The sequence below is a fragment of the Prionailurus bengalensis genome, chromosome D2 (genome assembly GCF_016509475.1).
Source record: "Prionailurus bengalensis isolate Pbe53 chromosome D2, Fcat_Pben_1.1_paternal_pri, whole genome shotgun sequence".
NCBI lineage: Eukaryota > Metazoa > Chordata > Mammalia > Carnivora > Felidae > Prionailurus > Prionailurus bengalensis.
Genome location: NC_057351.1, coordinates 78,129,219 through 78,141,828, shown reverse-complemented (window position 1 = coordinate 78,141,828; position 12,610 = coordinate 78,129,219). Strand labels below are relative to the sequence as shown.

The following is a 12,610-nucleotide window of genomic DNA, read 5'->3' as shown; positions in this document are numbered from 1 at the left end:
AGGTGGGGTAGCGGTTATGCCCAGAGACCCAAAGAGCAGAAAGCAAGCACTATTTGGCCATTTGCTACAGTCCCGAGTCACACAGACCATCATCCCCGTCCTACTGTAGGACTGAAAGAAGCAGGAGCAGACAGCCCTACGGTCCCTACGGAAGACGAGCTACCAGGCTCTGAGGGCAATCCAGGCCCTCTCAGTTGCTCCACGGACACTGCACTGTCAGCACAGAACTGGACCCGAAACCGGAGGACAGCTCCAGAGTAGAGCGCGACATGGCCTGACACCCCTGGGAGAGGCAAGCCTCTGTGCCTGGACTGGGCAAATGTGGGCAGCATTCAGCAGAGAGCACTTGGGACAGAACAAAGCTCTGACAGGGAAGAGCCTCTTTCGGTCGGAAACCGCTTGCCCTGAGTTGTAGGTACAGACGCCATCGGTCCTATGAAGTCAAGTGGCCAAGACCCCTGTCCACGAGGGTCAAGGAGGCCCTAGTATCACATCTTGTCCCTGTCTCCTGAGGAATAGGACGGTGGCCGTGGGGACCCTGACCCGGGAATCAGAGCCCATGCACATGGTTCCGGTGACTCATCTCTTCCCAAGCAGGTATCAGAGGCCTCCCAGCGCATGTCAGCCAGAGAATGGGTGACAAACAGAGTCCTTCTCCTGGTGGCATGGGGACCTGGCGCTGGCATCGGCCCCTCATGTGCACAAAGCACCGCCATAGTGAGCCCGAGCACATAAGAGAAAATGGTGCTAAGACAAACACTGTGAGCAGCCGGTCCTGGGACTTGTACATCCCGTTGTTCCTGAAGCTAGACCCACCCACCACTAATGTCCTCATTATGGGAGACACTGACTCTCTCCTAGCATAAGACAGGTGGAGCTGGGTTCCGGTCACTTGCGAACAAAAGCATCCTGACTAGTAGATCCCACAACCGGAAGGTGGCAGGAAATCATAATTCTTGTGGGGAAACAGAACGCCCCACACTGACTACGGTGGTTAGGGCGGAAGCCGAACCCACATTTAGGAATTTTACCCACGCCAGTTGGTTATGGTGTTGACGATAATATTTCGGCAGGAAATCAAGGATGCTTACCGTAGGAAGGACTTGTATACCACCAATCTGGAGAGACAGAGAGAGAGACAGAAACAAAAAGTAGAATTAGAAAGGAGGTGGAGTCAATCAAGGTTGGCTCAAGTGACTATTAGGTGGGACCAATGGTGGTGATATCTGGGGAGTTCTGCCGGATAGAGGAGAAAGGGGTCTCTGCTAAGAGCCTGCCAAGAGCCAAAATCCCACAGTCGAACGTCCACCACAACGGCAACGAGGTGGTGCCAGGTACAATGGTAACTGCCGTGCTATCATGACACTGTTGTTGGGAAATGCATCGCGTAGGCTCCACGTGGGGAGTAGGACGTGAAAACATCTCTAGTCTCCCAACACATGGAGCGTTTGGTCCAGACAATGCAATCCAGCAGAAATGTTCCCGAGACAGCCTGTCTGTCACCTAAAGTCTTAGTGAGGACTGTGTACCCAGAGGACTCTTATTTCACTGAGCCAGTAAGGACAGTCCGTGTGTTGTCAGCTCAACTGGAAGTGTCTACATAACTGAGAGGGACCAGGGAAGGCCCAGGAGAGAGAAAAGCTCCAGAGTCCCCCTTAGAAGTAAAGTTTGGGGCCAGGGCTGGCTTACAAGAGGAGACAGATGCTCAGGAGTCAAGAGGCAGCAGAACTCACCTGGTGTGGTCGTGGGCTGGGACTGGGCAGCTGTGAAGAGACAAGAGCACGTGAGACACCGCACAGAGCTGCCCCAACCGGACGCAAGGGGGAAGGATCTGAGCGGGTCAGATGCCCTCGATGCTGGTCCCCAGCCACGGAGGGTAGGGCCCGTGACATCCACACCCTGGAAGGACGACCCTCTTCAAAGGGCCAGGCACACCAAGAACATGATTTCCCATGTCAAGCTGATGGGCTCCATGGCTACGAGTGGTGAGCGAGTTGACACAAACCCAACGTGTGCCTTGAGCTTTCAGCTGCTCACCATGGCAGCAACACCGAGGAGTCCAGCTCCCACCAACATGCCACGGCTGATCTTTCAGGCCTAGGCAGGGCTCATGACAAGGTTTGTCTGGCAGTCATTGCAGAAGCAGCTGGCCCATCGCACCACAGACCCGCCGCACGGGCCGGGCATCACCCCTCCAGAGGGGGACATGCAGTCAGGGGCTCAGGACCCCAAACCCGCGGCGGCCGTAGCCACACACATACAGGTTGGTCTGCGATCCTAGCCCTGGGCTCCCCGCGAGAGACCCCCATTCAGCAGGCTGATCACTCGCCGCCACCTGCAATGTTGCAGGAGGGCCAGTAACGGCTTCGCGGGGACTGGCAGTTTGGCACGTGTCCTACTTTGCCATCTCCACACCTGGCAGCCTGACAAAAACTGACACTGACACTGACACTGACACTGACACTGGAGGAGAGTAGAGGAGACGTGAGGAAGACAGGGATGGTATAAAGAGCTTCCAACGATCTGATCAGAACATGACGTCTCTCTTCCCTACCAAACAGCAAGAGAAACTCCCAACGACAAGAGGCTCACCTGAACAGATGACACTGGCGTCCTCACCATGGGCACAGTTGTGCGAGTTCCAGCCGTTGTGGGGGCAGCGCCACAGGTAGGACTCTTGCCCGGAGCAGCGCACGTTGTCCAGGACAATGGGCCCTGAGCCCTGACCAAAGCGGGCACTTCCCGGGGCCGACACGGCCCAGCCACAGCCCAGCTGCCTGCACACCACGTTGGCGTCATTGATGTCCCAGTCGTCGTCACACACGGTGCCCCAGGAGCCTCGGTACAGGACTTCCACGCGGCCCTGACACCGGTCACCTCCATTCACCAGCCTCAGGGACAAACCTGCCTCGTTCCCTAGCAAGACAAAGAACAAAACCCACTGTCCATGTCTATCTTCTGGCCAAAGGCTTAAGGCTTGGTCCAGACTCAAAAGCTTGCTCACGGCCAGTCTTCCCCGGGCACCGTTCCCTTTCGAACATGCCAAGAGCTTAATCTTCAGCCCATGCACCCTGAGAGCTGAGACACCTAGACAGACCTGTCCAAAGGATGCCACGTTGCGGCAAAGGACGCTATGACGCAATGCATGTGAGTAGGAACACAACCCCCATCCACGTTGGGCATGCTCACGAGGGCATCTTCCAGCCATCGCTGTCAGGCTGAGACCACTGCCCTCTTGGGCAGCTTGTTGGCTTCTGTAGGGTCCTGCCTGGGTTCGGGCAGAGCCCCAGGACCTGCTTGCAACGTGGCAAGAAAGGTGGGAACACTAGCACATGGGCCCCCTTCTTCCGAAGGCTACGCTCCACGGCCTGCGAGCCATGAGAGAGGTCTCAGGAGATTGGACAGACCTCCAAGCATTCCATTAACCTCCTGCAGAATGGTCAGCACTGAACATCGATCCCACTGGAGTCAGGGGGCTATCCGCAGAGCGTCAGACCTGGGATCTGAGAGTCACCTCTTTCTGCTACCCAACACACACAGAGGGGCAAAGAGAGCAAAGACACACCCCGAGGCTCCTCCTGTGACTTCCATAACCAAACTTTATGTAGAAGGAGAGTGAGCCAGGGACTTGGGTACGAATATTTACTCCTTGTTGGTCTTACAGGTGGGTAGACGGGGGGGGGGGGGCAGGTACCCAGAAGTCGTGACAGAGGGAAGAGCGAGAGGTAGACATCTCGGGAAGGAGTCTTCAAAAAGAGTGTGTGGCGGGCCTCTTGACCACTGACACCTGCAATTGTCGCCTTGCTGCACAGGCCTGTTGCTCGGCCAGCCCTGTTGGGATGAAGGCTCTGCAGGAGGACCACCTGGTCCGTCCACACCCATCTCGAAACCTGGCATGTCATTGTCTCCCTCAGAGGGCCTTTGCATCCTACCCACCCTGAGGTATGCATGCCTGAGTGGTGCTGGGTCAACCTGAAATGAGTCAGATATCCTAGTGCCTGTAACACACCATCACTTGCTACACTTTCACCCCCAGGGCACTGTCCATCTGCTTTGGATGTATGCACGGGACACAGATGAATCTGAGGGCGTTCCAAACAGCGAGCGATGGAGAGAATCCAGCATGCTCTGAGGCCCCTTCAGGAGAAGGGCAGTGGTCATCCGTGTCCCTTGTTCCACCCAACGTGTCGGCCCAGATTGCATTACAGCTGACATCCAAACACAGAGGCCAGGTCCCTGAACCTGCACGCAGCTGTCTCCTGGGACAGCCTGAAACAACTAGATGAAACCTCCCGGGCTGATGGCCAGACGGGCCTCTTAGAGCTCCAGGTCTCTTTAAGAACCACCGTGGTGACAAACTGACAAGCAGAAACACGGGATACCCATAATTTCGACCAAGAGCGGTGCTTCTCCCTGAGCGCTGAGAAGAAGGATGGGAACCACGAAAAGACACATTCCCAGTGGGGTCACCTGAGACTCACCCGGGCGAACTGTAGACTGGGGTGAACAGCTGTAGTAGAAAAAAACCTCAAGGCAGACACAAAAGCACACAGGTGCTCCAACTGGATCAAAGGTTGAAGAAATCAGCCTAATCTCACAAGCAGATGACTCCACGTGTCCTTGGGCAGACACAGCAAGGGCCCTCCACGAATCTCTCAGTCCTCTGGGAGCCCCACCCTATGTCCCACTGCCATTGCTTGCCTTGCTGGGCCTGAGGACTGGCTTTCCGGCAGACGGAATGCCACCAGCAGGCCCACGAACACCCTCAGAACCACTGCATCCACGCCACGTGGACACAGCTAGAATGGGTTGGACAGTTATGCTACGAAGATCCCAAGCCTCTCACCCCAGGTGCCATGCGCTCAGCCTTGACAAGGTTTCACAGGCTTTCTGCAGGGGGCCAAGCTCAGGCCCCGGGGTCCCAGGTGGCTCATCAGTGTTCCATGTACCACTCACCAGCCATTCCCTACATCGATCCCCTTCTCCACTACTATCACTGTCGCCCCAGATGCGCAATCTAGACTGCAATCCGGCTCTCTAGGTTGGCTTCATGGAGGACCCAGAAGCAGGGGGCCACAAAGGAGTGAAGGTGGCTCATCTTTCAACCACATTCCCAAAAGGTGCACCTTGAGAACAGGGCCCTAGGAAATCAGGTGTGGACTGAGCAGATGATCCAGCTGACGAGCAGGGGGTCATTTTGCCTGCCCACCGAATGGTGAATGCACCTTGTCACCCACAGTGTCACTGATAATCCCAAGCAATTTCTGTCCACAGAAAGAGGGCAGCTGCCCCTGTGGTCCACCTCTGTGGCACTCCAGGGGACAGCTGCGCCCAGGAGACCTAGAGACACAGATATCCAGGAGAGGTCGGGTGGGGACCCTGGAGAAAGGAGTGTGTCGGTTCTCAGTATTTGCCATGAGAGTTTTGAAGTTCACCTGAGCAGATGACACTGGCGTCCTCCCCATGGCGACAGTTGTGCGAGTTCCAGCCGTTGTGGGGGCAGCGCCACAGGTAGGACTCTTGCCCGGAGCAGCGCACGTCGTCCAGGACAATGGGCCCTGAGCCCTCACCAAAGCGGGCATTTCCCGGGGCCGACACGGCCCGGCCACAGCTCAGCTGCCTGCACACCACGTCGGCGTCATTGGTGTCCCAGCTGTCGTCACACACGGTGCCCCAGGAGCCTCGGTACAGGACCTCCACGCGGCCCTGACACTGGTCACTTCCATTCACCAGCCTCAGGGACAAACCTGTCTCGTTCCCTAGCAGGAGACAGGAAAATTATCTTTCTCTTCCTCCCTCCAGGAAAAGCCCCAGGGTCTCAGTGGACAAGAATTACTTCAGGGACCATGACTTCTGCATGCAGGTTAAGGTAGCCCAGCACAGGACTCTCTGAAGCTTGCTCGCCATTATTCATCATTGAGGGGCTATTCAGATACCCTGGAGGGTCATGCGGTTTACGCATGTGCGCAGTCTGGTGGCCCACAATGTCAGCATTGGGATTGCTGACTGGTCATGGGAAGCAGGGGCGAAGGGTGAAAGCCAGCCGCCTGCCTCCCTACCTCGATGACCAACCCAAGCGCCTACATCAAGCCCACAGTTCCTACCCAGCCACCATCAAGAAACTGTCCTAGACCTAGTGCTTGCAGACTCCACCTTCCCCTGACCGTCCTATATCGTGCGCCCTACGACTGGGCCTGAGGGTTCTTGTGAAGGTTCCTTCATGCTGACCACTGACTCGTGTCGCTCTTAAGCCCCGAGCTTGTACTCAATCTGAAACAGTCCGTGAGCCCTCTGAATATCATACCAGTGGGCAGGACTAACGATCACTGACTCTGAGCTGTGCACACCTACAGCAGCCCGGACCTGTGGGTGGCAGAAAAGAAACACAACATGGCAGCATTCGGTCTGCCGGCAGGAAGGTCATTTGCCAGGTTCAGCACGACAGCACACCTCATGAGTGATCGGGCTCACCAGCCCTTTGCACCCTGTGAGCTGGGCTGGGGCATGACCATTGTCTGGTTCTCATTCTTTCAGGCATGTGTTCAATGAGACCTCTGGTCTCCAAAGAAGATGGACACACGCAACAAACCCATGAGAAGACGACCGCTTCCGCAGCCATTAGGAAAAGGCAAATCCTATCCACAGAGAGATGACTACAATGAAAGCGACAGAAGAAGTCGTGTCTCTGAGGATGTAGAGAAAGCACAACTTCCAGACACTGCTACTGGCACCCTACGTTGGCGTGGCTACTGTGGCAAACAGTTCAGTGCTTCCACAAGTAAGAAACATAACGTCATCACTTGACCCCCACGTTCCACCCCTAGGTATATACCCAGGAGATCTGTAAACGGCTGTTCAAATATCAAAATTGTACACAGCAGTCATGGAAAGGCTATTCAAATGAGTCAACGATAAAATTAATCGACATGGCCTTCAACCGATGCATGGCTTAAAAAAAAAAACAAAAAAGGCTAGGGATTCATGGTGCCACTGTGCACGTGCGCCATCATGGTGAACCTTGAGAGAGTCTGCCATTGAAAGAAGCCAGCCACAAAAGGCCACATAAGCACGAATCCATTCATACGAAAATGCCAGAGTAAATAAATCCATATTGATAGAAGGCGGACAGGTGATGACCAGAGAGAAATGGGATTGGGTGTGAATGGTAACGGCATGGAATCTTCATCAGGGGCATGAACAATTCTGGAAGTAGATACTGTGATGGTGGCACCGCTCCGACTATCCTAAAAACTCCGGACTCTAGACCTTAGGCTGGAGTCCTAGGTGGGGTAGCGGTTATGCCCAGAGACCCAAAGAGCAGAAAGCAAGCACTATTTGGCCATTTGCTACAGTCCCGAGTCACACAGACCATCATCCCCGTCCTACTGTAGGACTGAAAGAAGCAGGAGCAGACAGCCCTACGGTCCCTACGGAAGACGAGCTACCAGGCTCTGAGGGCAATCCAGGCCCTCTCAGTTGCTCCACGGACACTGCACTGTCAGCACAGAACTGGACCCGAAACCGGAGGACAGCTCCAGAGTAGAGCGCGACATGGCCTGACACCCCTGGGAGAGGCAAGCCTCTGTGCCTGGACTGGGCAAATGTGGGCAGCATTCAGCAGAGAGCACTTGGGACAGAACAAAGCTCTGACAGGGAAGAGCCTCTTTCGGTCGGAAACCGCTTGCCCTGAGTTGTAGGTACAGACGCCATCGGTCCTATGAAGTCAAGTGGCCAAGACCCCTGTCCACGAGGGTCAAGGAGGCCCTAGTATCACATCTTGTCCCTGTCTCCTGAGGAATAGGACGGTGGCCGTGGGGACCCTGACCCGGGAATCAGAGCCCATGCACATGGTTCCGGTGACTCATCTCTTCCCAAGCAGGTATCAGAGGCCTCCCAGCGCATGTCAGCCAGAGAATGGGTGACAAACAGAGTCCTTCTCCTGGTGGCATGGGGACCTGGCGCTGGCATCGGCCCCTCATGTGCACAAAGCACCGCCATAGTGAGCCCGAGCACATAAGAGAAAATGGTGCTAAGACAAACACTGTGAGCAGCCGGTCCTGGGACTTGTACATCCCGTTGTTCCTGAAGCTAGACCCACCCACCACTAATGTCCTCATTATGGGAGACACTGACTCTCTCCTAGCATAAGACAGGTGGAGCTGGGTTCCGGTCACTTGCGAACAAAAGCATCCTGACTAGTAGATCCCACAACCGGAAGGTGGCAGGAAATCATAATTCTTGTGGGGAAACAGAACGCCCCACACTGACTACGGTGGTTAGGGCGGAAGCCGAACCCACATTTAGGAATTTTACCCACGCCAGTTGGTTATGGTGTTGACGATAATATTTCGGCAGGAAATCAAGGATGCTTACCGTAGGAAGGACTTGTATACCACCAATCTGGAGAGACAGAGAGAGAGACAGAAACAAAAAGTAGAATTAGAAAGGAGGTGGAGTCAATCAAGGTTGGCTCAAGTGACTATTAGGTGGGACCAATGGTGGTGATATCTGGGGAGTTCTGCCGGATAGAGGAGAAAGGGGTCTCTGCTAAGAGCCTGCCAAGAGCCAAAATCCCACAGTCGAACGTCCACCACAACGGCAACGAGGTGGTGCCAGGTACAATGGTAACTGCCGTGCTATCATGACACTGTTGTTGGGAAATGCATCGCGTAGGCTCCACGTGGGGAGTAGGACGTGAAAACATCTCTAGTCTCCCAACACATGGAGCGTTTGGTCCAGACAATGCAATCCAGCAGAAATGTTCCCGAGACAGCCTGTCTGTCACCTAAAGTCTTAGTGAGGACTGTGTACCCAGAGGACTCTTATTTCACTGAGCCAGTAAGGACAGTCCGTGTGTTGTCAGCTCAACTGGAAGTGTCTACATAACTGAGAGGGACCAGGGAAGGCCCAGGAGAGAGAAAAGCTCCAGAGTCCCCCTTAGAAGTAAAGTTTGGGGCCAGGGCTGGCTTACAAGAGGAGACAGATGCTCAGGAGTCAAGAGGCAGCAGAACTCACCTGGTGTGGTCGTGGGCTGGGACTGGGCAGCTGTGAAGAGACAAGAGCACGTGAGACACCGCACAGAGCTGCCCCAACCGGACGCAAGGGGGAAGGATCTGAGCGGGTCAGATGCCCTCGATGCTGGTCCCCAGCCACGGAGGGTAGGGCCCGTGACATCCACACCCTGGAAGGACGACCCTCTTCAAAGGGCCAGGCACACCAAGAACATGATTTCCCATGTCAAGCTGATGGGCTCCATGGCTACGAGTGGTGAGCGAGTTGACACAAACCCAACGTGTGCCTTGAGCTTTCAGCTGCTCACCATGGCAGCAACACCGAGGAGTCCAGCTCCCACCAACATGCCACGGCTGATCTTTCAGGCCTAGGCAGGGCTCATGACAAGGTTTGTCTGGCAGTCATTGCAGAAGCAGCTGGCCCATCGCACCACAGACCCGCCGCACGGGCCGGGCATCACCCCTCCAGAGGGGGACATGCAGTCAGGGGCTCAGGACCCCAAACCCGCGGCGGCCGTAGCCACACACATACAGGTTGGTCTGCGATCCTAGCCCTGGGCTCCCCGCGAGAGACCCCCATTCAGCAGGCTGATCACTCGCCGCCACCTGCAATGTTGCAGGAGGGCCAGTAACGGCTTCGCGGGGACTGGCAGTTTGGCACGTGTCCTACTTTGCCATCTCCACACCTGGCAGCCTGACAAAAACTGACACTGACACTGACACTGACACTGACACTGGAGGAGAGTAGAGGAGACGTGAGGAAGACAGGGATGGTATAAAGAGCTTCCAACGATCTGATCAGAACATGACGTCTCTCTTCCCTACCAAACAGCAAGAGAAACTCCCAACGACAAGAGGCTCACCTGAACAGATGACACTGGCGTCCTCACCATGGGCACAGTTGTGCGAGTTCCAGCCGTTGTGGGGGCAGCGCCACAGGTAGGACTCTTGCCCGGAGCAGCGCACGTTGTCCAGGACAATGGGCCCTGAGCCCTGACCAAAGCGGGCACTTCCCGGGGCCGACACGGCCCAGCCACAGCCCAGCTGCCTGCACACCACGTTGGCGTCATTGATGTCCCAGTCGTCGTCACACACGGTGCCCCAGGAGCCTCGGTACAGGACTTCCACGCGGCCCTGACACCGGTCACCTCCATTCACCAGCCTCAGGGACAAACCTGCCTCGTTCCCTAGCAAGACAAAGAACAAAACCCACTGTCCATGTCTATCTTCTGGCCAAAGGCTTAAGGCTTGGTCCAGACTCAAAAGCTTGCTCACGGCCAGTCTTCCCCGGGCACCGTTCCCTTTCGAACATGCCAAGAGCTTAATCTTCAGCCCATGCACCCTGAGAGCTGAGACACCTAGACAGACCTGTCCAAAGGATGCCACGTTGCGGCAAAGGACGCTATGACGCAATGCATGTGAGTAGGAACACAACCCCCATCCACGTTGGGCATGCTCACGAGGGCATCTTCCAGCCATCGCTGTCAGGCTGAGACCACTGCCCTCTTGGGCAGCTTGTTGGCTTCTGTAGGGTCCTGCCTGGGTTCGGGCAGAGCCCCAGGACCTGCTTGCAACGTGGCAAGAAAGGTGGGAACACTAGCACATGGGCCCCCTTCTTCCGAAGGCTACGCTCCACGGCCTGCGAGCCATGAGAGAGGTCTCAGGAGATTGGACAGACCTCCAAGCATTCCATTAACCTCCTGCAGAATGGTCAGCACTGAACATCGATCCCACTGGAGTCAGGGGGCTATCCGCAGAGCGTCAGACCTGGGATCTGAGAGTCACCTCTTTCTGCTACCCAACACACACAGAGGGGCAAAGAGAGCAAAGACACACCCCGAGGCTCCTCCTGTGACTTCCATAACCAAACTTTATGTAGAAGGAGAGTGAGCCAGGGACTTGGGTACGAATATTTACTCCTTGTTGGTCTTACAGGTGGGTAGACGGGGGGGGGGGGGCAGGTACCCAGAAGTCGTGACAGAGGGAAGAGCGAGAGGTAGACATCTCGGGAAGGAGTCTTCAAAAAGAGTGTGTGGCGGGCCTCTTGACCACTGACACCTGCAATTGTCGCCTTGCTGCACAGGCCTGTTGCTCGGCCAGCCCTGTTGGGATGAAGGCTCTGCAGGAGGACCACCTGGTCCGTCCACACCCATCTCGAAACCTGGCATGTCATTGTCTCCCTCAGAGGGCCTTTGCATCCTACCCACCCTGAGGTATGCATGCCTGAGTGGTGCTGGGTCAACCTGAAATGAGTCAGATATCCTAGTGCCTGTAACACACCATCACTTGCTACACTTTCACCCCCAGGGCACTGTCCATCTGCTTTGGATGTATGCACGGGACACAGATGAATCTGAGGGCGTTCCAAACAGCGAGCGATGGAGAGAATCCAGCATGCTCTGAGGCCCCTTCAGGAGAAGGGCAGTGGTCATCCGTGTCCCTTGTTCCACCCAACGTGTCGGCCCAGATTGCATTACAGCTGACATCCAAACACAGAGGCCAGGTCCCTGAACCTGCACGCAGCTGTCTCCTGGGACAGCCTGAAACAACTAGATGAAACCTCCCGGGCTGATGGCCAGACGGGCCTCTTAGAGCTCCAGGTCTCTTTAAGAACCACCGTGGTGACAAACTGACAAGCAGAAACACGGGATACCCATAATTTCGACCAAGAGCGGTGCTTCTCCCTGAGCGCTGAGAAGAAGGATGGGAACCACGAAAAGACACATTCCCAGTGGGGTCACCTGAGACTCACCCGGGCGAACTGTAGACTGGGGTGAACAGCTGTAGTAGAAAAAAACCTCAAGGCAGACACAAAAGCACACAGGTGCTCCAACTGGATCAAAGGTTGAAGAAATCAGCCTAATCTCACAAGCAGATGACTCCACGTGTCCTTGGGCAGACACAGCAAGGGCCCTCCACGAATCTCTCAGTCCTCTGGGAGCCCCACCCTATGTCCCACTGCCATTGCTTGCCTTGCTGGGCCTGAGGACTGGCTTTCCGGCAGACGGAATGCCACCAGCAGGCCCACGAACACCCTCAGAACCACTGCATCCACGCCACGTGGACACAGCTAGAATGGGTTGGACAGTTATGCTACGAAGATCCCAAGCCTCTCACCCCAGGTGCCATGCGCTCAGCCTTGACAAGGTTTCACAGGCTTTCTGCAGGGGGCCAAGCTCAGGCCCCGGGGTCCCAGGTGGCTCATCAGTGTTCCATGTACCACTCACCAGCCATTCCCTACATCGATCCCCTTCTCCACTACTATCACTGTCGCCCCAGATGCGCAATCTAGACTGCAATCCGGCTCTCTAGGTTGGCTTCATGGAGGACCCAGAAGCAGGGGGCCACAAAGGAGTGAAGGTGGCTCATCTTTCAACCACATTCCCAAAAGGTGCACCTTGAGAACAGGGCCCTAGGAAATCAGGTGTGGACTGAGCAGATGATCCAGCTGACGAGCAGGGGGTCATTTTGCCTGCCCACCGAATGGTGAATGCACCTTGTCACCCACAGTGTCACTGATAATCCCAAGCAATTTCTGTCCACAGAAAGAGGGCAGCTGCCCCTGTGGTCCACCTCTGTGGCACTCCAGGGGACAGCTG

General features: G+C 55.7%; 1 protein-coding gene across 1 annotated transcript in view; it reads right to left on the bottom strand.

Moving 5' to 3' along the window:
- DMBT1 (deleted in malignant brain tumors 1) overlaps positions 1 to 12,610 on the bottom strand; it is an 86,891-nt gene that overhangs the window by 36,400 nt on the left and 37,881 nt on the right. The window contains exons 18-24 of the mRNA XM_043597771.1: positions 9,875 to 10,198; positions 9,016 to 9,045; positions 8,374 to 8,400; positions 5,436 to 5,759; positions 2,593 to 2,916; positions 1,734 to 1,763; positions 1,092 to 1,118 (exon numbers count right to left, since the gene is read on the bottom strand). Of these exons, the coding sequence (XP_043453706.1) occupies positions 1,092 to 1,118; positions 1,734 to 1,763; positions 2,593 to 2,916; positions 5,436 to 5,759; positions 8,374 to 8,400; positions 9,016 to 9,045; positions 9,875 to 10,198 (1,086 nt within the window). The remainder of the gene's footprint in view (positions 1 to 1,091; positions 1,119 to 1,733; positions 1,764 to 2,592; positions 2,917 to 5,435; positions 5,760 to 8,373; positions 8,401 to 9,015; positions 9,046 to 9,874; positions 10,199 to 12,610) is intronic.